This window comes from Cyprinodon tularosa, unplaced genomic scaffold, assembly GCF_016077235.1.
Source record: "Cyprinodon tularosa strain WSP-4 unplaced genomic scaffold, ASM1607723v1 ctg518, whole genome shotgun sequence".
Classification (NCBI taxonomy): Eukaryota; Metazoa; Chordata; class Actinopteri; order Cyprinodontiformes; family Cyprinodontidae; genus Cyprinodon; species Cyprinodon tularosa.
The window spans coordinates 339,520-365,731 of NW_024039250.1; the positions used below are offsets into that span (position 1 = coordinate 339,520).

The window sequence follows — 26,212 nt, forward strand, 5'->3', positions numbered from 1 at the left end:
ACATGCCTTTAGGAGACAGAGCCGTCCACTTAGAGCAGGAATTATACCAACATTGTAAAAAAGTAAGTAAACATTTTGCATTTAAGATTAAAAAATAAAAAAAAAACATTTTCATCTGTCAATATGCTCTATCCAGTGGAAAGGTTTTAGTTTCCTCAGGTTTAATCTCTTAAATATGTCTTTAAGGAACTTTTCCCCCTCTGATTATTAATTAATTAATAAAAAATAATCAACAGATTAATCGAATTGCAAAATAATCATTAGCTGCAGCCCAAGTGCAGAGCAAACAGGCTGTAATATTCTAAACTACTTTAAACTATCTGAACCAACCTGAAACGCCCCCCCCCCCCCCAGTGATTGATTTTTGTTCAGCAGGTTAGTGAATCATTACCTGCTGGGTGGCATCAGTTCCCTCTCATTCACACACAGACAGACTTTGGACTCCAGCAACCTTTGCAGACGATATGCTGCTGAGGATGGCACCACTGACCCTATCCAGGCTGACCCATGCATGCTGCACCTAAAGCACAGAGCATGCTCAGTTTGGCCCCATGGTGCACAAACCCAGCCATGTTAGCAGATACACCTTTAGGCAATACTAGGCAGTTGCATAGGGCTAGGGGTGTAAATAATAATCGTTTTGTATCGATGCATCGATACGTCCGCAAGAGAATCGATTCATGTTTTTTTTTCCTCCGGTCTATTTTTATCCATTTGCTCCTGGGCGTAATTCTCCTCCCGTGCTGCGGTGGCACTAAAGCTATTTTGCCCTCCTACCTCGCTTCCTGGTTATACTCTTACAGCAGTGTGTTGCAGTGAGCTTGAAGCAGACATTTTTGATTTATGCTCAATATTGAAGCGTGGTCTGAGCTACACGCTGTGGGTCTAGATACGGCCGAGGCGGCGAGGAAGTGGGGGCGAGTTTAGTCCGACGACGGAGGGACATGAGGGCCAAAAAGAGCGGAGATCCAGGTGGGAAAAGGGTCCCAGCGTTCTCGCGCACCTCGCTCTTCTAGCGGGTCAAACTTCACTAGTTGTTTTCCGCAATTTTGGTCATAAAAACAAATCAAGCCGGCCTCCTGTCTGCGGCACTGTTTGCGGTCAGCTACAATTAGGGAGAGGAGCAGCGGAGCGTCTGTGGAGGGGGCGGAGTCTGGAGCCGAGGTATTGCATTGCACTCATTGCACTGATTATGTGCAGCATTTTTTGATGCAACTTTTCTACTTCTGTTATTTGCTGTTGTTTCTAAAAAAAAAAAAAAAAAAATGCATAACGATATTACAGCTTTCATTGATTTATTTCAAACTTGAAACTTTGTTAAGCCTGTAAGGTGTAAAAAAAAAAATTAATCGATTAATCAAATCGAATCAAATCGTGATGAATTCTTGAGTATTGAAAATAATCGAATCGTTGGGTCAGGAAATCGATACTGAATCGAATCGCCATGATGGGTGTGATTTACACCCCTACATAGGGCCCCAAGTTCCTGGGGGCCCCATAAAACTCTGTTTACATGTTTGGTTAATACAACTATTCCTTATTTCTGCACATTAATTATGTTAATTAACCACAAAATAATTGCTTATTTATTGTTTCTTAAGCAAAAACTGTAGCAGTAATAATGTCATGGAGTCATTTCAGTGAGATTTTATTAGTGTCGTTCTGTTTTGGTTGAATTTCATGCTTTTAGTTTTTATAATTTTGCTTTAGTACTTTAAGCTTTTCAGTTTTAAACGAGTCCAATCAATTTTAGATGCTTTGTTTAGAATCATTTTCCTGCTGCTGCTGACTAAGAGTGCGCAAAATAATCGTCATGACGATGCATCGCGATTCTAATTTTTGTGATCTACTGCATCGATTCTTGAAGGCAAGAAAAAAAAAATGAACAAATAAAATACATGACTGGTTGGCGCACATCAGCGCAGATCAGCCAAACCAAGTGGAATACAGCTTCCAGTCCAGCAGATGTCGCTGCGGATGTGTTGACGCCAGCTGCCTTGTGGGATACTGAGACAAGTCATATGAAATAAAAACATGGAGGACACTGAAAATTCTGGCTTTAAAAACAAAGAAGGTAAAAATGAAATAGATATGATGCACGTCATTTGCAAAAGGGGAAATATACATTTGAATGTTTTCGTTTCATTGGTTTAAAGCAGCGGTCCCCAACCCAACCGGGCCGCGGACACAATCCCCCTCCCCGGTCTGTGAAAATATTGTCTGACATATAGCGGCCCGTGGTGCAAAAAAGGTTGGGGACCACTGAGGCCATGTTAACGTACTGATTATCTTTATTTTGTTATTTTAAGTTTGATGAATCCTAAGTAAGTAAGTAAGCCAGTAATAGTAATATTTCTGTCCAGTATTTGTTTCCATGGCAACACCTCTAAAAGTCGTTTCAATAAATACAGCTATGTATGAATTCAGTTGCTTTCAGTTATGTATCAGTTGAAGACACGATCCAGATCACACCCAGCCAGTCAGCCACTGGTAAGGGCTGCATCTTTTTCTTACAGTGTTCAGTGAAAATATCGCGATGCATCGCAACATTTCAAGTATCGTGATGCATCGTGATAGAATCGCATCGTGACTTCTTTGCCCACCCCTACTGCTGAGCCAGTTTCCACCAGCAGGGATAACCTCACATTTCACTCAAAAAATGTGGTCAAAATTGACTGAAACAAATAGTTTTTAAAGTGTTTGTAACCATATTGCTGCCGGTGCTCTTCAGACAGAGAGAAGAGCTTGTTGATCTTTTTCTAATCATCTATTATTGTCACTTCTCTGAGCAATGCACCACGCATGGCGGTAATTTGCTAAGATGTCAGCTCTTGAGAAACAAGTGGCTGCTGTCTTATATAGTTTCCTCCTAATGCACAATTATTCTGGTTGCAGAAGGAACAACATCAGCATGTTTGTTTCTAACTCTTTTCAGATTGATTGATGCAGAAAGCGTTGCTGTTTTCTAACTATGTGTGTTGTTAGTCTGTGCATGTGTGCTTCAGAGCGCCTAACTATGAAGACGCCTGCTTAATGGAGATAGCCTCAATGATAATTAGTTAATGAAGTGCATCTGATCAGCAGCAACTGGCCTCAGCTTTCCCTTTAATCCTATGGAAGCAGCAAATCCATTCTGTTTTTATTTTCTTCTTTTTTGCACAAAGTTTAGACATTTTGGCCTCATGTTTCCTTCGACCAGTTAGAATATAGATCTTTGTTTTAACGCTTCAGATGTATATTTTTCAAATTAAGAGAACACCTAAAATGTGTCTCCTAACATGTTTCTTAAAACTAAAATCTATTTTGTAACCCAATGCTTTGCATTTTAATGGATTTAACTAAATAATAAAGAAAAAAATTAAGGAAAATGGGTTTAGCTTCACCTTTGACCATTTCTCCCTGTTTTCTACTACACATTGATCACTGTTTATGGAGAAATGAAGGAAGGGCTGCGTTTCATTCCAGTTAAAGCTGCTATGTGTAGGTAAATGCAGGGGTGGATTTAGGAAATCTGGGGCCCCAGGCAAAGACAGGCAGGGGTCCATCTGAATTGAGAAGACAACACATCAAACAGCCCCATTCTCCAGATAGAGAAATGTTAATAGAATAGACATCCATTATCTGTTCTAGGTTGTGTCCCTCTCTTCTTGTCCCTTTTCTTCTTGTTTTCCTCTCTATGTTTTGTACTCAGCTGACTTTTCATGCTGTCTCTAAAGGAATGAAAGATTTTTTCCAAGCACTAAGCTCACTTAGCTGATTGCTCCTTCCTGTGTTTCCAAAAAGGCCAAAGTAAATAACCCAGTCCTTCTTTTCACTGTAGACAAGCCATGATCTGCTTATCTGTTCTCCATTTTTCATTTGGATGAAATAATAGCTGCATGAATCATGACAGCAGACAAGATAGAGGAGAGCAGGAGGCGGGGTTACCAATCTACTCGCTCTGGAGAGCAGAGTTCGCTGCTTTTAGATGTTGTCTCCAAAGTCTCCAGTAGTAGAAAAAAGTCTCTAGATTTGGCGCTAGGAGCTTTTTAGAAATCAAAGTGCTAGAGGGGTCTGAAAAGTGGCTAAATATAGCGACTAAAGCGCTAAGTTGGCAACACTGCTCTTTGCATGGTTTGTTTTCAAATGGTTTGCTGCTGTCTGTTTGGACCTTTCTGAACATGTGCAGCAAATGGACTGATCCAATATGGTGGACACTGAAGGGGGGGGCTGAGACACACTTAATATTATCAGCGTTCTGATGGCATTTTAGGGAAAAACACAATTAATGTGCACAAATAAGGAATAGTTGTATTAACCAGACATGTAAACAGAGTTTTATGGGGCCCCCAGGAACTTGGGGCCCTAGGCAGTCGCCTAGTATTGCCTAATAGTAAATCCCCCCCTGACTGAGGTATGCTTCTGCATGTTTGTTTAAAGTAATTCATTTAAAATCTGGGAAAACTTGATCAATTTATTAAACGTCCTGATAAAGACGTGGAATGAAAAGGTGTTTTACTTTCAGTTACATATTCTAACCCACAGCTATGTAAACAGGCGTCTGCTTGCTGCCGGCGACAGGTGTCTGAGTGCAGCTACAGTTCATAACAGCCTCAGCGTCACAGCTGTACCTCTGCAGCTCCAAATGAGAGGAAACCGTCTGCAGAGCAGGATGTGGGACCTTATTTGTTTTTGTGGTTTGTTAAGAAAAATAAAAAATAAACAATGTGACAATGGTAGATGAAGGACTGTGTCACAAAGCAACAAAAAGTGATAGAGTCATAGTGATTTGGAGGGGGGGGGGGTGGAAGAGCAGCTGCAGTTACGCTGCGCTTTTTCAAAACTTGACAGATTGAGTTAAAAACAAGTGGCTGAGATGATTGATCACTTTTCATTGCTGCAGTTTTAAATGTTAAAATGTTATTCCCTTCAATCACAGACAGAAATCCAGATCTACTGGTTTCAACTTCAAAATAAAACAAATAAAAAGACACTCAAGCACCTATACTTCTGTGCTAATCTACATTTAATCTAATGCTGAGGATAATAATACCCTTTAACACCAGTTATAGTTAAAAAAACAAACTTAAATTCCTCCTCTAGTTGCTATTTCAATCACAGTGACAGAGCTTCTTACATCTTAAAGCAACAGAGAGAAATGCTGCTGCTAATATCTCAGGGCCGTCTCTGAGAAATGTTTGTAAAACTAGACTTCCCCCTGCTGCCTCAGTCCCTCTGCGCTTATTTACAGCCTCCAGTCCAGCAAACATCAGAACCCTCAATATTAATAACACTAGAAATATAGAAACTTTATTTGGATGAGACTAAAAAACGATGAAATCCTCTGAGAAAGATTAACGTCAGTCAGCAAGAAATAATCAACGGATCATTATTTATACCTAAAATTAACACGTTCACAGATATTTAATGAATTTAGCGTTAATCAGTAAAAAAAAAAATTTATATTTACGTCATGATCACTGAGTCTGGGAGCGACCATTTTTGCCCAAATATAGTAGCCCCTCCCTCCTGCCATCTTCCAGCAGTGACGTCACGGTGCGGTAAGCCTAGCGCCATTCTCCCCGCTTTCCAAGCTAAATCAATGGGAACTACTAGACACATCTGCAATCAACAACAATTATTGAAGATTTCCAGAGGGCTTCACCATTGAAATTCACCAGAGCTATAGTGAAACTGACGATGCCCACGTGCATGGCAGCTGGATGCTGGAATACATCGGGGAAAAGTGAAAAAAAGAGTTATTCCACCTTTCTGATTCCTGATCCTCCACGGACGGGTTGGTCGTTGGATCGCCAACTTGAAGAGGGAGGATTTGCCATCGAACTTCTGGCCAGAGAAAAAACCCGTAATATGTAGCCAACATTTGGAAGAAGAATGTTTTCAAGATGACTTGGATAATAGCGCGTTGTGACAAACACCAGATACAGCACTGGGACTTGATCAACAGCCGATACCGCACCGTGACGTCACTAACCAGTAGGTGGCAGTAGTGTTCTTTGACAAACATGGATGCCTCCAGTAAAGCACATTCACAGGAAAATTACTCTGAATTAAAAACACTGATCATTTATTGAACAGGATGGAATCATTTTAGATTTAAAGAACTTACAGGAATTTGAATTCTAAATGTGTTGCTAGGTGGCGCAGTGGGTAGCACTGCTGCCTTGTAGCAAGAATGTGCTGAGCTCGATTCCTGGGCTCCCGGGCTCTTTCTGTATGGAGTTAGTTTTCTCCGGGTACTCCAGCTTCCTCCCACAGTCCAGAAACACTGTTAGGTTAAATGGTTTCTCTAAATCCTCCTTAGGTGTGTGTGTGAATGGTTGTGTCTCTGTGTTGCAATGGACTGGAGACCTGTCCAGGGTGGACCCGCCTCTCACCTGTAGACAGCTGGAGAGACACCAGCACCCCTAGTGGCCCTAGCAGGGATAAGCATGATGGAAAATGGATGAATTCTGAATATGACCAGACTTTTCATTTAAGACAAAGTAACATAGCAACTGTTCCTGTTATCAGTGTAGGATCTTGATTATCTTTAAATAACACATGAGATTATAACTTAATTAAAATATTTCTGAATGTATGCAAAAAATTTATTCTATAAAGGATCTAAGTTTTAACCTTGATCTCATAAAAACAACCAAACTGAACTTGAAGGAAATGATACGTGGCTATTTATTTATTTATTTATTTTTTTAAGTGTTGCAAGAACTAGTTTCAGCCTAATTTGCTATGAGAACCCGACATTATTGCTGCTATTTGCTTTTATTATTCTAACTATGTGGTTTGATGTCGCTATAAATTAGGCTTTTCAAAAGAAATTAAACTGAGGTTTGTTAGAGAACATTGGTGAAGAAACGGCGATATGAAGGTTAAGGAACACAGCCGACAGGTCAGAGGTCATGGTGTGGGGAAGTTTATAAAACAATATGCAAAGGTTTTAAATAGAGCAGAAATAACTGAATTAATCATAATTTTTTTGATAAATGAAATAATGGTCAACTAATTCAGTAATCGATTAATTTTTAACTGGAGTATAGAGACTCTAAAATATGCCTTTAGCTGACAGAGGAACACACTTTGTGCAGAAATTATTATTATTATTATTATTATATTGCAATTAAGCGAAAAAATAATCGACATATTAATCGATTTGCAAAATAATCGTTAGTTGCAGTTCTAGTTTGAAATTCTCACACAGCGATCCGTCACCTTAAGGTGGAAATAATGAGGCAGAACGCTAAAGCTAATTAGCCATGCTGTGGGTAGGGCAGCATAGAAGTAGCTAAAAGGTCAATGCTATCTCTGGAGGAGCTGCAGAGAGTCATGGCTCAGGTAGAGGAATCTGTTACATTAATGTGTCATTACCTAAACATATCAGGCCTTAAAAATACGATGGCAAAAAATAAAGCTTTTATTTTGAATATATAAATATCTTAAGGAAGTTTGTTTGCCACAAGACGCCTATAAAAAAAACTTTATAAATGTAAATAAGAAGGTCGTCTGTTCAGATGACACCAAAAAAGAACTTTATGAGCCAAACAGAAGAACCTCTCCCTAAAAAAGACATTTGTATTGTGACAAACTGAGGTGGCAGCATCATGATGTGGGATGTTTTTCTACAACCAGGACAGGGAAGCTGATCTGGGTTAATGATTAAACAAAAGGAGGCAAACAGAGCAGGCCTGCAAAAAAAAAAAACTTGCGAGATGCTGAAAAAGTCTTTAGACTTTAGGGTGGAGGCCCTTTAGCCGGAAAATAACCTCAAAGACAGACAGGAGAGAACCTGACTCTGAAATCAAAGCATATTCAGGACTTATAATGGCCCAGTCAAAGTCCACCAAAATACAGAGAGCGAGATGTAGTAAGACTGAAAGGCTGATTTCAACCAATAACAAACGTCCAATTGGACTGAAGCTCAGGGGCGAATTTAGGAAATCTGGGGCCCTAAGCAAAGACAGGCACATTAAACAGCCCCATTCTCCACATATAGAAATGTTAATAGAATAGACATCCATTATCTGTTCTAGGTTGTGTCCCTCTCTTCTTGTCCCTTTTCTTCTTGTTTTCCTCTCTATGTTTTGTACTCAGCTGACTTTTCATGCTGTCTCTAAAGGAATGAAAGATTTTTTCCAAGCACTAAGCTCACTTAGCTGATTGCTCCTTCCTGTGTTTCCAAAAAGGCCAAAGTAAATAACCCAGTCCTTCTTTTCACTGTAGACAAGCCATGATCTGCTTATCTGTTCTCCATTTTTCATTTGGATGAAATAATAGCTGCATGAATCATGACAGCAGACAAGATAGAGGAGAGCAGGAGGCGGGGTTACCAATCTACTCGCTCTGGAGAGCAGAGTTCGCTGCTTTTAGATGTTGTCTCCAAAGTCTCCAGTAGCAGAAAAAAGTCTCTAGATTTGGCGCTAGGAGCTTTCTAGAAATCAAAGTGCTAGAGGGGTCTGAAAAGTGGCTAAATATAGCGACTAAAGCGCTAAGTTAGCAACACTGCTCTTTGCATGGTTTGTTTTCAAATGGTTTGCTGCTGTCTGTTTGGACCTTTCTGAACATGTGCAGCAAATGGACTGATCCAATATGGTGGACACTGAAGATTTCTGATGGCATTTTAGCCATCAGAAATGTTTTATCAAAAACATAATTAATGTGCATAAATAAGGAATAGTTGTATTAACCATACATGTAAACAGAATTTCATGGGGCCCCCAGGAACTTGGGGCCCTAGGCAACTGCCCCCCCATAGGTACACAGCAAAGCAGGATGATCAAAACAAGCATGTTTCACAATCATTTGAATTATTTCATGATATAGATCATCAACTAAAACCCGATTTATTTATTTTTTTTTTTATCTCAGTTGAATGAATATAGTTTTGTGAGGAGCTGTTATGGAGGCAGTGCACCTGAGTGGAAACGAGGCTGCTGGCCCTTTAAAAGCTAAGATGGTGTCCTGCAAGCTGCAGAAGCTGCTTTCCGTTTCCTTCCTGCCTCACTGACACCTCAGAGCATTAAACCTGAACAACAATCTGACAGAAAGATGCAGGAGCTCCAGTCCTGCAGCCTGGAAGTGACAGAATGCGATCAGGTCGCAGTCAGAAAAACTCTTCCGCTGATTGCAGAATGAAAGCAGCTGCAGAAAGGATGCATTCACTGACATGTCAGCAATGAGACACAGCTTAGGCTCTGCTGCTGCTGCTGCAGACACACCATCCTCTGACAGGCAATAAGGTGCACTTACTTTCTTGTTACGGTTCTCCGTGTGCATCTCGGTTGCCGGAGCGGTGCAGCGGCGGAGGGGTGGAGCAGCAGAAGCAGGTGGGGGTCGGTCGGGGCTTTGGGTGGAGCACTATGGAGCTGTCAGAGGGGAGACTTATTGGGGCGGTGCTGCTTTTTCCACCTTTACTGTGAATTTTCTGTTTATATCCGCAGCAGCGTCGACGGCTTCATCCCCCACCCCCCCAAGAAGAACTGAGGCCGGCGGAGCTTTGTGCGTCTCTCCCTCCCTCTCTGTGAGGTGGCTGCTTGTGTTGAAGGGCTGGGCTCTCTCTCTCTGCCTTTTCCTCCTCCGCCTCTCCCTGCCTGTGACCCCACCCTGCGTCCCCACCCCTCATCTCTCTGTCAGTCAGCAGAGCTGCAGCCTGCAGAGGAGCGGAGCCCACTGTGCACCGGGGGGGGGGGGGCTGGAAAATCTCCCTCTAATGCAAAGAGGACAGGATGATGCCTGCAATCTGCAGCTCATGCATCCCCTTTAATAGCGTGCAGCGCCATGTCACCTTGCTGACGTCATGCAGGGAGTTAATTGAGGCCGCTGATGGGTGCGGAGGGTGGGGATGTATCCCATAAGCCTTTGCAAGCCTCACCTTTAACAGATATAATGGTAATAGAATGGAAAAAATAAATATATATTGATAAAATAAGACATGCTTTCAACCCAAATATACGGAAGAGGATTAGGGTAACTGATAAAAATAATAAAGTTAACTGATTTTTAAATATTATTTCAGTTTAATATGGAGAAAAAGTCAGAATTCTTAGTTATTTTTTCAAAATTCTGACTTTTTTCTCTCTTAAAAACACAAAATATGTAATAATTTCATATTTAAAGTAATTTCAGAAGTTTGAATTCTGAATGTGAGCAGACTTTTCCTTTAAAGATTAAATTATTCACAACAAACCATGAAATAATAACCAGCTAAATGTTTGTAGCTGGTGGTGTTATGCGGTCGGCAAGTTAATTAGCTATTGGTAAACGTCCAAAAACTAAAAGCAATGGACTGATGTCACCCTGAGCTACGGAAGCCCAAGAGGTTCACTGGTGGGAAAAAAAAAACAGATTTCCCTAAAATAAAAAACCTTCATTAAAAGAAAATCCAGTTTATACATTTCTTGGATTAAGCCCTAGTTTAAATAATCTGATCTACTGACTTTGACATAAGATCAAAATCAATGCTGCAATGAGCAGCTGTTGAGATTTTTCTTTTTCATATCAATAAAAACTGGATAGCTACATATGATTTTTACATGATTAATAATTCAAACAAATTTTTTTTTCTTGTTTAATTGCTTAATGAATTATGTACAGTTCATGCAACAGTGTTTAGAAAGAATGTCTAAAATAAATGACTGGTTTGTTCCTTTTGGTCCTCGATAGCAGCACGTCTAATGAAACAGCTTATTGGCACACCCTCTACAGATAGGTGCGGCACCTCTAAGGATTTTTTCCATCTTTATTTCCTTGTAAAAACTTTTCCACAACAGGAAAGAACAAACGCAGGCTTGTTTGGACGAATTTTGATTTTCAAAGAGAGCTTCACATTATTTTTACCAACAGAGACAAAAAAAATAATCTAATAAGACATCTCTGTGTATTTAATCAGAAAAGTCAAATCTGTTTTATATCTTATCCTCTTAATCTGCACCAACTTTTTTTCATAAACCAGATGTCAAGAGAGTTTATATCAGCTCTAGTTAGGAAGGTTGTTTTGGTTTCTGTACTTTATTTAAGGCTTTATTTTCTAAGGACTTTTTACTTTTACTCTCCACATTTGAAGGTGCATATCTATAATGTCCTTACTTTCTCTAAACTGGCTTGATGCTGCTGTGTTTGTTGACGATGAGACGATATAAGAGCCACAACTAAACAGAAGGGAATGAAAATAGAGAATCTCCACCGTTGGAGTCCAGTTTGTTTATAAAACAAAACATTGAAGATGATGGATCAGATCTGAGACGCTTTCCTGATCCATTTCCCTCGTTATCAGATTTTAAATGTACCTGTTTATTAATTTTCAATTTCTGCTTACATTTTTTATTGCTGTTTGCTCATTTAATGCTGTAAAAATGCAAAGCTCTAAAAAGTGTTCAGCTGCTAATGCAGGATTGCTGTTCAGCTCAGTCTATATTATCCTGTGTTCATTTTAAATTAGCTAAAAAAATCTAAACCAAGTCATTGTTTTCTATGTTCTTTTTTCCGACGCAGAGGAAAAAAAATAGGAAAGTTAACTTTTTTCTCTGTGTGAAACTGTTTAAACAAGAAAAGAGTTTTTAAAAGTTGTTTTTTTGTATAATTTAAGGCAAATGGTCATGTTACTTACTGTACTGTTACATTTCCTTTGGTAAAATAGTTACCAAGGTCTTTTGTTTTTTTACACTCAAATAAACCTTTGCTTGAACTAAATTGAGCCACTTTTCCCATCATCCTTGTTATCGGATTCAGAAATCATAAACTTTCTGTTAAACTTTATTTATATAACAAACCGATAGTGCACAAAGAACAGATACATAAACAATAAGGCCAATGGATAAATATAGAGCAAGATTTAAAACAAAAGAAGAGTAAAAATACTGGCAGTTACTTTTTTGGCAGAAAAAGATTTTAAATGTTTCTATGAGATGTAATACAATTTAAATTAAGAATAAATTCAAAACAAGGAGTAGAACCTCTCCATTGACAGCAATGTATGTGATCGGAAATCATAAACAGGAAGCATGTGAATGTAAACAAAGCTTTCTATTTCAGCAGAAATATATATATATATATTTTCAAAGCCTTACCTTTGCGCAAACTGGTCTTGGTCCTCTAGTTGTCATGGAGATAGCAGTTAGTTGTTCCTTCGTTTTTAAACTTTTTATTTGAACATAGATGTAGTTTTACCAGACACTGCTGTGTCTGCGGAGGTTATATATGTGACGTAAAAGTCAGGAACCTAATAGTAATACTAGTTTTTCCCCTCTAACGTGTGTCCTAATAATTAAACTAAATTGAACTACATTTCCCATCATCCCTTGTTACCGGATACGGAAATTCTAAACGGGAAGAATGCGGAGGTAAACAAAGCTCTCTATGTCAGAAAAATACAAGATTTCTTTTATTATGAGTTTTTAAAGCCTTAATGGGAAACGCTTTGTTTGCTGTTTATTTCAAATTAAAAGATTTATATCTATATATAGAAATATAGCCGAAGCTTTGCTCAGTTTGGTCTTGCTGCTCTAGTTGTCATGGAGATAGCGGTTAGCAGTTTAGTGTTTCTTCGTTTTTAACCTTTTTAATTGAATATAGGTGAAGTTTTATCAGACCTTGCTGTGTCTGATATTAGCGCAGACTTTCTGGAGGTTTTATATGTGACTTAAAAGTCGGAAAACAAATAGAAATACAGTTTTTCCCTCTAACGTGTGTCCTAATGTCAGGGAGCTAATCTAAACTGTTTTTTTTGTTTTTTGTTTTTTTTGTTTATATATATATATATATACACAATATATTTAATATACAAAAAGAAATAAGTAAAATTTCCAGCGAACAATCGCCAGCAGATGAACAAAAATAAAAAAAAAAATAACTGAATAAAAGCAAAAATAGTGATTAATTAAAGCTACATAGAAGCATGTTAAGGGATTACATAGTTTGACTTTACAGCATAAAGACAAAGTTTTAGCAGCCTTTTTGTTATTAGAGCATGACAATGTAGAAAATAAGTAGTCTCTTCCTTTAAAAAAGAGATTCATGAGGGTTTAATCATAATAAATATACATTTTTGGGTATAAAACTTGGCATACAGCTGCAAAATATTATATTAGAAGAAACGGTCAGAAAGTTCTCTTTTATATTTTGGGATCCCAAATAAAACATCTTTAAAATAAAGTTAAAATCTGTCATAAATATTGTCCAGAATGAAGTGACAAATAGCTTGCCATAGACACCTGGTGGACTCACAGGAGCAGAACAGGTGAGAGACTCAGTATATGTTGCAGAAAGTGAAAGTGGTATTAATCTCCTTTTTATATTTAATCAGAAATTACTTTACTGGGTAACAAGATCTTAAAATAAACCTCTTTAACCTGGTTTACTGGTAAATATTTATCAGGTAGAAACCAGGTTTTGTTCCAGCATCCCTCTGAGACCAGAATGAAATGACATCAGGAACTGAGCTGCAGCTTATTTGGAATAAAGTGCAAATATGTTTGTTTTAGGAGATTTGGGTTGAAATCATAGCCTAACTACATAAGTATCAGTTGGATCAGATAGAGGTCTTTGGCCTTCGGAGAACAGAGGAGTCTGAACTTTAAAGAACTTTATAACATCTGGCTGAATAGCGTCAAAAACAAACTGTTTTGGGCTTATAGGAATCTAAAAATGGCAAAAACAGACAGAAAAATTATGTTTTAAAACCAGTGACCAGAACAAAAGGGCTTGTTTATGAAAATTAGAGAAAGCGACAGGAATACGATCAATGTTACAACTGATCGCAACACAAACTTAAGAGAAATCTTAGAGAAACGTGTGGTGAGGAATGAAATTCCAGATTGAGGGAGGGTTTTTAATCCAGCTCACTTTGAGTGTATTAATTGTCGTAAAGTTGACAGAGTTAAGACCTCCTGTATTATAACTATTCATTAAACCAGATTTTTTTTTTTATGTAATGAGTTTTGTTTTTCCAAATAAAGTTGCATAGTGTCCGATCAATTTCTTTCACATCTTTTCGTCAACAGCACCCAATGTAAACTGATCCGACTCCTGGTTATTTTGCTTCTTTATAGAGCTACTTAAGCTCCTTCAGATTTGCTGACATTTCTGTCGTAGTGTAAATATGGATATAATTAGGGACGATATAATCGGCCCCCTATCGGTATCGGCCTTAAAACTTAATATCGGACATCGGCCACCCCACCGATATTTAACCCGATATTTGATCAGCTTCTGAGTTTCTAAAGTCTAAAAAAAAAAAAAAATAAATAAATACCACTTCTTCTTCTTCCTCAAAAACTTGTTTTTTACAGACTTAAAAACTTCTAAAGACGAGGGAAAAAATATTGATACATTAAAATATCCCAATATCTTCATATGCTGATATATTGCCATTTAAAAACACCATATCAATCTCTTTTACTAATGAAATATTGCTATATGTCATCGTTATGCTACGAAATCCCCCGAAAATTCACCAAATGTTGCCATATTTTTATATGTTGATATATTGACGCGGTATCGATCTATTTTACTAACAAAATCTCACAAGAATTTGCAAAATATCACGAGAGTTTGTAACAGAACGATGAAATTTCACCAGATTTTGAAAGTAAAATAGATCGATACCGCGTTTTTAAAAATCAATTTGATATCAGCATATGAAAATATATTTGAGTATATTATTTTTCAAAGTGTCAGAAATGGATAACAAAACTGCTATTTTCAATGACTACTTATTTTTGTCCAGCTTTAACATCGGTATCGATATCGGTTATCGGCTACATGAGTTTTAAAATATCGGCATATCGGATATCGGCCAAAATCCCAATATCCTGCATCCCTAGATATAATCCATATATATATATATATATATATACACATATATATAAGAGTCATAGGTACTTGTTGATGGGATGGCATTAAAATAATTTCTAAGATCATTAAATTAGTTACCTATTCCTGTATAAACCCTGTAGAAATCTATACAAATGTAACTCATAGCCAACTATAAATGAATTATATAGTCATGATGAAGCTAAACATGCAGTTATTCTGGTCTTTGAGTGGAAAAAGGCAAACGTTTAATTTAAAGGGTGTTTTTTTTTTACCTTTTTCTGTAGTTTTGAACCATTTCATACAAACTTAGAGCGTTTTCTTAAATATTTGAAATGTTAGTTTCAACAATTTAAGCTTCACCCATAATTTACGCTACTCACCTTTGATCCCTTCCTATATATAATATATTAGACATTTATAACAAAAACAAACTCTCCTCTAAAAGGTTTTCAGACCTTTTTGTTTTTTGTTATGTAAAATCTGTGGTTGTTGGGCAATTTTTGTTTTTAAACGTCTGATATAACAGAGTATTGTGACACCGCTGCATAGGGACCGTGCTTTTACCCTCTTCCAGTCATCAGAACCTTGTTTTTCTGTTTCCTCTGATCCAGAGTGAGCCGGAGAGCCTGTGAGGAGGGCCCCCTGCTGGAGGAGCAGGAGACGGAGGGCCAGAGGCAGCTGCACAGCCTCCTGCTGCAGCAGCTCCACACCGCTGTTGACATCGATCGGTCAGATGCTGCCTGTTTATGTTTGATGACTTCAAAATTAGATTCATTTTTGCATCATATGTTAGAATAAAGGAGTATTGCACTGATTATAAACAGTTGATAGAAAGCCAAGGTTCCATACAGGGATGGTGAATATTCAATTCAATTCAATTCAATTCAGTTTATTTATATAGCGCCAAATTCACAACACATGTCATCTCAAGGCACTTTACAGTTCAACCAGATCAAATTGATACAAAGTTTTCTATCTAAGGAAAACCAGTTGATTGCATTGACTCATTGACTCAAATACAATCCCCCAAACTAAGCATGCTTGTAGCGACAGTGGAGAGGAAAAACTCCCTTTTAACAGGAAGAAACCTCCAGCAGAACCAGGCTCAGTGTGAGCGGCCATCTGCCGAGGCCGACTGGGGTTCAAGGAGACAGAAGCAGAGATACAAAAAGCAGCTGTAAAAGGCGGCCCCGTCCAGGAAACACACAGCCAGGCAGACGAGCTCCGAGGCAGCTCCCATGCCAGAGGACGAAGAGAGCACATCCACTCAGTCACGGTCAGAGAAACAGGACCACACTGGAAAACAGGCCGATCTCCAACATCTATTAACAAGGGTGTTGATAGAAGCAGCACAGCTGATATTTTTTCCAGGATGACGTCACAGCCAAACAGGAACAGACGAGGCAAAGCTACTCTGAGGAAAAGCAGAGAGAGCAGAAGGTTAGAGATTGAACTAACAGATTCTGCAGAATAGGAGAACAGAGAGAGAATGAAGCAGAATGATGAAATGGGGGTCCCTATGTCCTCCAAAAGTCTAAGCCTATAGCAGCATAACTATAGAGATAGCTCAGGATAACCTGAGCCACCCTAACTATAAGCTTTATCAAAAATGAAAGTTTTAAGCCTAGACTTAAAAGTAGACAGGGTGTCTGCCTCACGGACTAAAACTGGTAGTTGGTTCCACAGGAGAGGAGCCTGATAACTAAAAGATCTGCCTCCCATTCTACTTTTAGAAATTCTAGGAACCACTAGTAAACCTGCAGATTGAGAGCGAAGTGCTCTGTTAGGAACATAAGGAACAATCAGATCTCTGATATAAGATGGAGCTTGGCCATTTAAGGCTTTATATGTGAGAAGGAGGATTTTAAATTCTATTCTTGATTTAACAGGAAGCCAATGAAGAGAAGCCAGGATAGGCGAGATATGATCTCTCTTTTTAATTTTCATTAGAACTCTGGCTGCAGCATTTTGGATCAGCTGAAGGCTTTTAACTACAGTTTGTGGACTTCCTGATAGTAAAGAATTACAATAGTCCAGCCTTGAAGTAACAAATGCATGGACTAGTTTCTCAGCATCACCCCTGGACAGGATATTTCTAATTTTTGCAATGTTCCTCAGATGAAAGAAGGAAATTCTAGAAACCTCTTTGATGTGGGATTTAAATGACAGGTCCTGATCAAAAACAACACCAAGATTTTTTACTTTATTATCTGAAATCAGTTTAATCCCATCCAAATGAAGTGACTGGCTAATCAGTTTCTTTTTCAGAGACTCTGGTCCAAAGACTATAACTTCTGTTTTGTCTGCATTCAGAAGCAGAAAATTAAGAGTCATCCAGGTTTTTATGTCTTCAAGACATGCCTGTAATCTATGTAATGGGTTAGCTTCATCTGGATTTATAGACAGATATAGCTGGGTATCATCAGCATAACAGTGGAAATTAATCCCATGCTGTCTAATAATTCTACCAATTGGGAGCATGTATAAAGTAAAGAGAATTGGTCCTAGCACTGATCCCTGTGGTACTCCACAGGTAACCTTTGAGCGTGTTGAAGATCTATCATTAACATGAACAAACTGAATTCGATCAGATAGATAAGATTTAAACCAGTCTAGTGCTGTTCCTTTAATTCCAACAAAATATTCAAGTCTTTCTAAAAGAATATTATGGTCAACTGTATCAAATTCAGCACTAAGATCCAACAGGACGAGCACAGATACAAGTCCATTATCTGAGGCCATGAGAATATCATTAGTGACTTTCACCAGAGCTGTTTCAGTGCTATGATGAGCTCTAAAGCCAGACTGAAACTCTTCAAAAAGTTCATTATGGTGGAAGTGATCGCAAACTTGTTTGGCAACTACTTTCTCAAGAATTTTGGATAAGAAAGGAAGATTGGATATAGGTCTATAATTGACCAAGTCATCTGGGTCAAGAGACGGTTTCTTAAGCAGAGGTTTAATTACAGCAACCTTAAAAGCTTTAGGTACATATCCCTGTAACAGAGATAGATTAATCACATCTAAAATGGAGGAGGAGATCAAAGGGAATACCTCCTTAAATAACCTGGTTGGAACTGGATCTAACATACAAGTTGAAGGCTTAGATGAAGACAATAATTTTGCTAATTCAGAGAGTTCAACTGGATCAAAGCAGTCTAAACCCAGTTCAGATTCCATGACTACCTCAGGTACAATCGCGGATAGAGGAGTGCTTATGATCTTATTTTTAATAAGATCAATCTTATTTATAAAGAATCCCATAAAGTCATTGCTGCTAAGAGCAGGTGGAATGGACGGTTCAACAGAGCTATGGCTCTGGGTGAGTTTGGCAACTGTATTAAAAAGAAATCTAGGATTATTCTTATTCTCCTCTATTAATGAGGAGAAGTATGCTGCTCTTGCTTTACAAAGGGTCCTCTTATACAGCAGTAAACCATTTTTCCAGACTAGGAAGGACTCTCGCAGGCCTGTGGAGCGATATTTTCTCTCCAGTTTCCTAGCATTTTGCTTCAAAGTACGCAGCTCTGCATTAAACCAAGGAGCAAGCTTTCTATTTTTAACGGTTTTCATTTTCAAAGGAGCTGCGTTGTCTAAGGCAATACGCAGAGAACTAGCAACCCCATCAACAAAATCATCAACCTGTGAAGGCGAATAAGCTAAACTTTTGCACTCTGCAGCACTGCTCAGTGACACAGAGGAGAGAGAAAGTGAAGCAGATTCTTTAAAATTTATAACTGCACTATCTGATAAAGATCTACTAAAATTGAACCTTCTTTTGGGGGAGGAGAACTCTGTTAAAGTAATCCTGAAGGTTATTAGAAAGTGGTCAGAGAGGACAGGGTTGTGAGGAAATACTGTTATTTCTTCACATTCTATGCCGTATGTCAGCACAAGATCCAAAGTATGAAGATGAGAATGCGTGGGACTATTCACATTTTGAACAAAGCCAATAGTGTCTAAGATAGCATTAAAGGCTGCTCTTAAGCTATCGCCTTCAATGTCAGCATGGATGTTAAAATCTCCCACTATGATGACCCTGTCAGTATTTAATACCAAATCAGAAAGGAACTCTGAAAACTCATCTAAAAATTCAGAGTAAGGACCTGGTGGACGATACAAAGTTACAAAAAGAAGAGGTTTTCTTGCCTTGAAATTTGGATCAGGGAAATTAAGGGTTAAATGTTCAAAAGAGTTGTAGGTATTAACTGTTTTGGGAGTAATCAGTAAGTCAGACTGGAAGATTGTTGCTACTCCTCCTCCTCGCCCAGAACTTCTGGGGATGTGAAAATTTAAATAGCTTGAAGGAGTTGCCTCATTTATGCTCACATAATCCTCTTGCTGCAGCCAGGTTTCTGTAAGGCAAAACAAGTCAATGTGATTATCACAAATCAAGTCATTAACTAGTAGACTTTTAGAGGAAAGCGATCTTATGTTAAACAGACCGCATTTAATTGTTTTAACTTTTTCCTTTATGAGGATGATAAAAAAAAAACTTCAAAGTTTTTTATCTGGAGTTGTCTTTGGGATGGATTAATTATTCTTATTGACATGATTTTACAATATTTTGAGAAAAAAAAATTTTTGTGCACCATTTGGAGTTAGAATTTAACATTCAACCTTCCTTTCAATACATCTTGTGTGAACGAGTGAATTTAGAGTCATGTTTGTATAAAAGCACCCATCAAATGCTCGGCTTTGCTAACTCAAGTGTCCAAAAGAGCAGCTTGGTGAATTAAATTACCCAAAGCCCCAAAAGCTTTAGGTTCATACAGCTTTATATCTACTGTTAAAAGAAAAGTCTGATCAGCAAGGACTGATCGATGGATCTTTATTTAAACCTAAAACGAATACGTTTGCAGTGATTTAATGGATTTAGCGTTAATAAGTAAATAATTAAAATAAAAATCATAATTTTCATCACGATCACAGAGTCTTGGAGCGGCCATTTTTGCCCAAATATAGTAGCCCCTCCCTCCTGCCATCTTCCAGCAGTGACGTCACGGTGCGGTAAGCCTAGCGCCATTCTCCCCGCTTTACAAGCTAAATCAATGGGAACTACTAGACACATCTGCAATCAACAACAATTATTGAAGATTTCCAGAGGACTTCACCATTGAAATTCACCAGAGCTATAGTGAAACTGACAATGCCCACGTGCATGGCAGCTGGATGCTGGAATACATCGGGTAAAAGTAAAAAAAAGAGTTATTCCACCTTTCTGATTCCTGATCCTCCACGGACGGGTTGGTCGTTGGATCGCCAACTTGAAGAGGGAGGATTTGCCATCGAACTTCTGGCCAGAGAAAAAACCCGTAATATGTAGCCAACATTTGGAAGAAGAATGTTTTCAAGATGACTTGGATAATAGCGCGTTGTGACAAACACCAGATACAGCACTGGGACTTGATCAACAGCTGATACCGCACCGTGACGTCACTAACCAGTAGGTGGCAGTAGTGTTCTTTGACAAACATGGATGCCTCCAGTAAAGCACATTCACATGAAAATTACTCTGAATTAAAAACACTGATCATTTATTGAACAGGATGGAATCATTTCACATTTAAAGAACTTTCAGGAGTTTGGTTTCTGAATGTGACCAGTCTTTTCCTTTAAAGATCCCTCTGTCTTCCAGATGTGTTGCTAAGAAGCAGTGCTTTGCTCCAGCTGCGCTTTATCGGCCGTTTGGGGATCAGGCGGCGGGGGTGAGAAGCCTCTCCCAGTTCCAGGCTCTGCAGGATGGGGAGAAGGAGCTGGTCAGTCTGAGGGAACTGGGCCTCACTGACGCTGAGATCCAGCTGTGGCAGAGCAGAAATGCACCGGACTCAGGAGACAAGGTACAACCCTCAGCAGGTTTAGGTTATATAGCGTTCATAGACTGAACCTGCTGAATCTCGCCGTATCTCTCGCCGTAGCCCAGCGGCGTGGGCGCAGCTCCGGATGCAAAGCAGCAGCGTCTGCAAACCATCCGGGACAAGATGGCAGCCAGAGCAGAGCTCCTGTCCCGACCGCAGCGCTTCTCCGCCAGCAGGCCGCTCTCACGCCGGGAGATGGAGATCGAACAAGCGCTGTTCCACGGGAACGAGCGGCTGGGATTTCTCACAGCCCTTTACCATCGAGGTATCGTTCCTCTAATGTCAACCTGGCGTTCAGAGAAGGAAGGGTTCAAACTGTCAGGAGCTTTTAACTGAGACTTTCAGCCCAGGAGGAGCTTCAACAATAACAATGAATCCTTGATTTCCTGCTCAGAATTATTATATTGAAAAGCTGCTATTATAATTTCTCATTTCCTGACATTAAATCAGAGCAGTTTCACATCTTCGGTTCATTTCCATAATTCACATGTTGAGCTTTTCTTTGTCTAACTTACAGCTGCCAGCGGATCTTTGTTTGCCTGACAATTTCTCCATTCTTTAGCTTTTTTGGTTATTTTAAAACTTATTGTCCTGGAAAAATGCTCTCTAAATGTCTCAGACAGTTAATTCAAGAAAATGTTGAAAGTTAGACGGTATAATCAAATCAGACTCTTAAAGTATTCACAGCCTTTGAGCCTTTTCCCATTACAATCACAACCTGAGTGTTTATCACTCTAACAAGGAAGGAGAAGACAAGAATATGTGTAAATATTTTTTTATTTTATTTATCCTTAATTGTCTCTCAGTGGAGACATTTTTTAAATATGGTTTTAAAAAAAATTAAAACAGTGGTGTGGTTGTTTTCAGCCTCACAGATGCTGAAAGTCTGACTTTATGTTTATTGTTTCCATGGTGAAGGTAGGCGGATCCCTAACTCTAGTCTCCTGTCTTGCTTTTTTTTTACCATGCGCCCCCCCTCCTCCTTTTTTGTTTTTAACTCAATCCAATTTCTAATTAACTCTTAAAGGCAGATTTATGCTCAGAAGCCAGCACCTGATGCAATATTGTAGATGACCTCAGACAGGAGGCCTCTGATTGGTCAGTTCTCCATCTGCTCTACACTATGTGTATTTCCTGTTTGGTTCCTAATGGCAGAAACTCTGGCTGTAGCTCCATCCACAGCACCTGGCTCACCTCAGACTCTATCCCAGACACCGTGCAGGACGCTAGTTTGTAGCTCTGAGCGACGGTCTGCTGGTTTGCACCAAACACGCAGCGCCACGGCCAGTCTTTGGGGAAAACTCACGGGTGAACCGTGTGTGGTCCGGCGTTGAATGACGGGCTGTAGACGGCGAACAAGCTCGTCAAACCGACGCACGGACACCCACAATCCTAGCTAGTTCCTGATTGGCCCTCTAGCTTGGACTAACGGTAACCTGACTCCGCCAGATGGATTTGCTCCGCATATCCATCTGGGAACCTTCCGTTGAAGTAATTTTGGGAAGGGCCGAAAATACTGGTTAGCTGACTGGCCTATGTTGGTGATAGACGGGCCAAATAAACCAATCAGATCAACGAAGCATATGACGTACTAACAGAGCGGCGACGAAGAGGAGCCAATTGATAGATCAAACTCTTGCTGAAACCAGTCGGGAGAAGAGCAAAAACATCTTTTCCTCTGAGAAAAGCCTCCAGAGCAGTGTTTTGCTCTTCTTTCAGTGAAGAAATACTCTGTAATTCCCATAAAACTTGCTCGATAGCCACGCTAACGCTAGTTTCATCGGCTGAAGCCGCCATGTTCTTTAGACTGAACTGTCGCGCTTCTCGTTGCGTCACACCTCAACCCGCCTCAAAGCCAACGCTGATTGGACGTTCATTTGGTGAACGGCTCCAAATTTTCTTTAATGGAGAGTCTCCAGACTGATCTGCGAGTGAAACCTTGAAAGCTCGCGAGATCGGGATGGTCTCACGAGGCTATAGTAACATAGCACAGACCACGCTTCAATATTGAGCATAAATCGAAAACTATCTGCGACACGCTGCTGCGGGACGATAACCATCCCCTTAACCTGTGGCTGCTAATACAAAACAGCACCACATCATAATGTTGCCACTACTTTGTTCTATCACAAAAAAAGGCCAAAGAGTTTAATTCTGCCATTAGCTTGCTGCATGTATGTTTTGTGTAAATGTGGAAGATGTTCTGCTTTAGATGTAATCATAGATTAAAGGATTTCTTTTGGAAGTTTGTTGCACAGGATTTTCTTTAGGGACATCAGACTAACGGGGGATGGAGATCTTGTATTCCCCCCCCCCCCCCCCCCCCCCCCCCCACTGGTGGTTGTAGTAATGAAATTCAAAACATTTCACATGGCGCAAACAGTTTTTCCGGTTATATATCAATAACAGTATAAGAGGGAAAAGGTTTAGTTGAGTAACATTAGATTTGCTTTGTTTTGAATCCAGATGGCAATGCAGACGAGAACCAGCAGGGGGCGTCATCCTCTGACCCAATGGACTCTATTTACAGAGATGTTTTGAGGTGTCAGACACAAATATCACCAGAGGACTCTTCCGGTCATCAGAACCTGGAATCATCAGCTTCATCCACATCTGGAGCGACATGGGACCAATCAGAACGCTTTGAGAGCAGCACCAGCCAATCAAACGAGCCCTCTGGCTGTGAGCCAGATCCTCAGAGCGAGGATGCCTCAGAGCAGCTGCAGAAACCTCAGGACAGAGTAGAGACAGACCAACCGGATCCTCCCGTACGCATAGATGTGAACCGACCAATCGGCAGCCTGGCTGGAGCATCAGCGGCCCGCTCAGGAAAACCGCTGACTGCCTGCGGGGAGATCGAGACGCTGACGGATGAGGAAATTCTGAACAACCGTGAATCTGAGGAGGGGATCCGAAGCATCCCGAGGTTCAAGAGCTACCAGCCAGGAAACGCTTCGAAGGTATTTTACAGTTTGTTCTGGAGGGAAACTCCCTGAAGGAGAACCCTCATCCCTGATTGGACAGGGATCATGTTTTATAGAATTAAAACCTCCCATTGCAGGTTCTGTGTGTGAAGAACCTGAGTGCCCAGGCGTCCATCGCCCAGCTGGTGGCGCTGTTCTCCAGATTTGAGCAGAAGGACGGCCCTCCGGTTGTTTACCGGCTGCTGACGGGAAGGATGAAAGGTCAGGCCTTCATCACGCTGCCAGGTGAGGAACACTTTCATTTTCCATGGATGGGTTCACTGACCACAACGCTGAAGGTCAAAGTTCACAAGTAAAAGAATCGCTTTATAACAGAACCTTTAAACATGGTCAGACTAGAAGTTTTAGACTGAGGCCCTGTTACACCGCCGGCATACGCTGAACTTTCTAGGCATTTCTTCAATTTTGGGCGTATAAATAGAGTTTTCATAACGAGTCCAGAACTTCTGACCAATGACAGCCCAACTTATGCATAACGAACGGCAGCGTAATGGATGCATTACGGAGCAACAGTTAAAGCTGCTCCCCTCAGAAGCAGCGATGCCCTGAGGGGAGCAGGGATGGATGGATGATGTCAGATATATGAATCATTAACTTATTGTTGTTGCAGCCTGTTTTCCTCCAATCTTTCCTTCTGACCATTTGACCAATGCAGCATTTTCCATCTTTTTATTGAGGAATAAATCTGTTTGGATTCTTTTCAGATTTTTTTTTTGTTTCTGTGGCAGACTGTGAAGCAGCTCAGAAGGCCCTGCAGTTGGTCCATGGATACCGGCTGCTGGGGAAACCTTTGGTGGTTGAGTTTGGCCGTGAGCGACAAGAAGAGGAAAAAAGGAAGCAGGAAGGACAGACGGAGGAGAACAGGAAGAAGGAAGGAGAGACGGAGGAGAAAAGGAAGCAGGAAGGAGGGACGGAGGAGAAAAGGAAGCAGGAAGGAGGGACGGAGGAGAACAGGAAGCAGGAAGGAGAGACGGAGGAGAAAAGGAAGCAGGAAGGAGGGACGGAGGAGAAAAGGAAGCAGGAAGGAGGGACGGAGGAGAACAGGAAGCAGGAAGGAGAGACGGAGGAGAAAAGGAAGCAGGAAGGAGAGACGGAGGAGAACAGGAAGCAGGGAGGAGAGACGGAGGAGAAAAGGAAGCAGGAAGGAATGACGGAGGAGAACAGGAAGCAGGAAGAAGAGACGGAGGAGAACAGGAAGCAGGAAGGAGAAAGAGAGAATTAATAAAAAAAACAGCTAAAATCCATCAGACTTGTGAATAACAGACTGTAAAACGTGTCAGAATAATATTTGAATAAATCTTTGATATTTTTTAATCCACCGCCTCTTTATGTCTAAATTTCCTTTACTCTAATGTATAAACTCATAATTTTATTGAATTATTTAAATGTAAAAAACAACCATTCTTACTAATATATTGTTCCTTCTTCAAGTTGAGGAGCTTCCCTTATTTTATTGTAAAAGACCATTATCTTATTCTTTATGTTAGTTAATTTATTTATCTGAATTAATGAGTTTTTTATTATTTTTTTCACTCATAAGAAAATATCAGCATTAATTGATTTATGTATTTTTTGAATTGTGGTCCAGTCGGTTGCCCTTCACTCATAAAGACACATAAAGAACATTCATGGGTTCTCTCTGGGTACTCCAGCTTCCTGCCACTGTTTACAAAAAGGGCTTAAGTTAAAAGATAACTCTAGATATCCCTTTATGAGGATTTTTGTTCTTGTTTTTTTTATTTATTGGACTGAAGACTCATCCAGGATTAACTCCACATCTCCCCCAGTGACCGCTGGAAGATAAATACCACTTTTCTGTTGCTGTTCTATAAAACTACGTTTTAAGATCATGTGAGGCGAGAACATTATACTTTATGCTTCACTATATGGCCCATTTACCGATTTAATGCTTAATTTAAAAGACGTTCTGAAGTTGAGAGGAGTGTGGCAACCAGCGGAGCTCTGAGGGTAGCGGCAGCCAGGGTTAGCGTTAGCCCGTCTGCAGCGGCCGGGGCTAAAGGCTGATTTATACTTTGAAACCACGTCCTCTGCGTAGGTGTCGCGGTGAACTCAAAGACGTCCCCGCCCCCTCCGCAGACACTCTGCTGCACCTCTCCCTAATTGTAGCTGACCGCAGACAGAAGGGAGGCTTGTTTTGTTTTTATGACCGAAATTGCGGAAAACAACTCATGAATTTGGACTCGCGTTCTTCTAAATTAAGAAATGGCCAAAAATTCGCTCTCCAACTATACACCTGTGACGGTCACCAATACTTTGCTAAGATTCTGATTTTAACCTTTGCGTATATTAGCTGCGACATATCAATCAAGATGCTACGACCGAAAAAAAAATTTGATTGACAGATGACCGTTGATATATGATTGGCTGAATTTAGGTGTTCAGGCTGACGTAGAGCTAACTGGCCTGCAGAAGATAACGGAAAAAACACAGATTTTAAGACAGGATTTTTTTTGAAAATAGAAATTTTAATAAATAAAGAGTAAATTTATATACATGTTTAGACCAGAACGATTTGACATTTAAATGCGATTCCCCTTCGACTTT

The 26,212-nt window shown here is 39.9% G+C and overlaps 2 protein-coding genes across 2 annotated transcripts in view; one reads left to right on the forward strand and one right to left on the reverse strand.

The window, feature by feature from the left end:
• Positions 1–9,546, reverse strand: part of klf8 (Kruppel-like factor 8) — a 90,301-nt gene extending 80,755 nt beyond the window's left edge. Inside the window, exon 1 of the mRNA XM_038303701.1 lies at positions 9,244–9,546. Coding sequence (XP_038159629.1) covers positions 9,244–9,270 — 27 coding nt within the window. The 5' untranslated portion in view covers positions 9,271–9,546. The remainder of the gene's footprint in view (positions 1–9,243) is intronic.
• A 2,716-nt stretch (positions 9,547–12,262) lies between these two features.
• rbm41 (RNA binding motif protein 41) lies at positions 12,263–24,869 on the forward strand. Its single transcript, XM_038303704.1, has 7 exons — positions 12,263–12,332; positions 15,417–15,533; positions 20,444–20,645; positions 20,724–20,928; positions 23,130–23,623; positions 23,725–23,872; positions 24,376–24,869. The coding sequence occupies exons 1-7, from the start codon at positions 12,325–12,327 to the stop codon at positions 24,867–24,869; spliced, it is 1,668 nt and encodes a 555-aa protein (XP_038159632.1). The 5' UTR covers positions 12,263–12,324.
• Positions 24,870–26,212: the final 1,343 nt, after the last annotated feature.

Excerpts from the sequence above, each read along its gene's own strand:
- rbm41 (XM_038303704.1), top strand. Across the intron at positions 20,646-20,723 it reads CACCGGACTCAGGAGACAAG|CCCAGCGGCGTGGGCGCAGC; the intron begins GTACAACCCTCA and ends CTCTCGCCGTAG. Across the intron at positions 20,929-23,129 it reads CACAGCCCTTTACCATCGAG|ATGGCAATGCAGACGAGAAC; the intron begins GTATCGTTCCTC and ends TTTTGAATCCAG.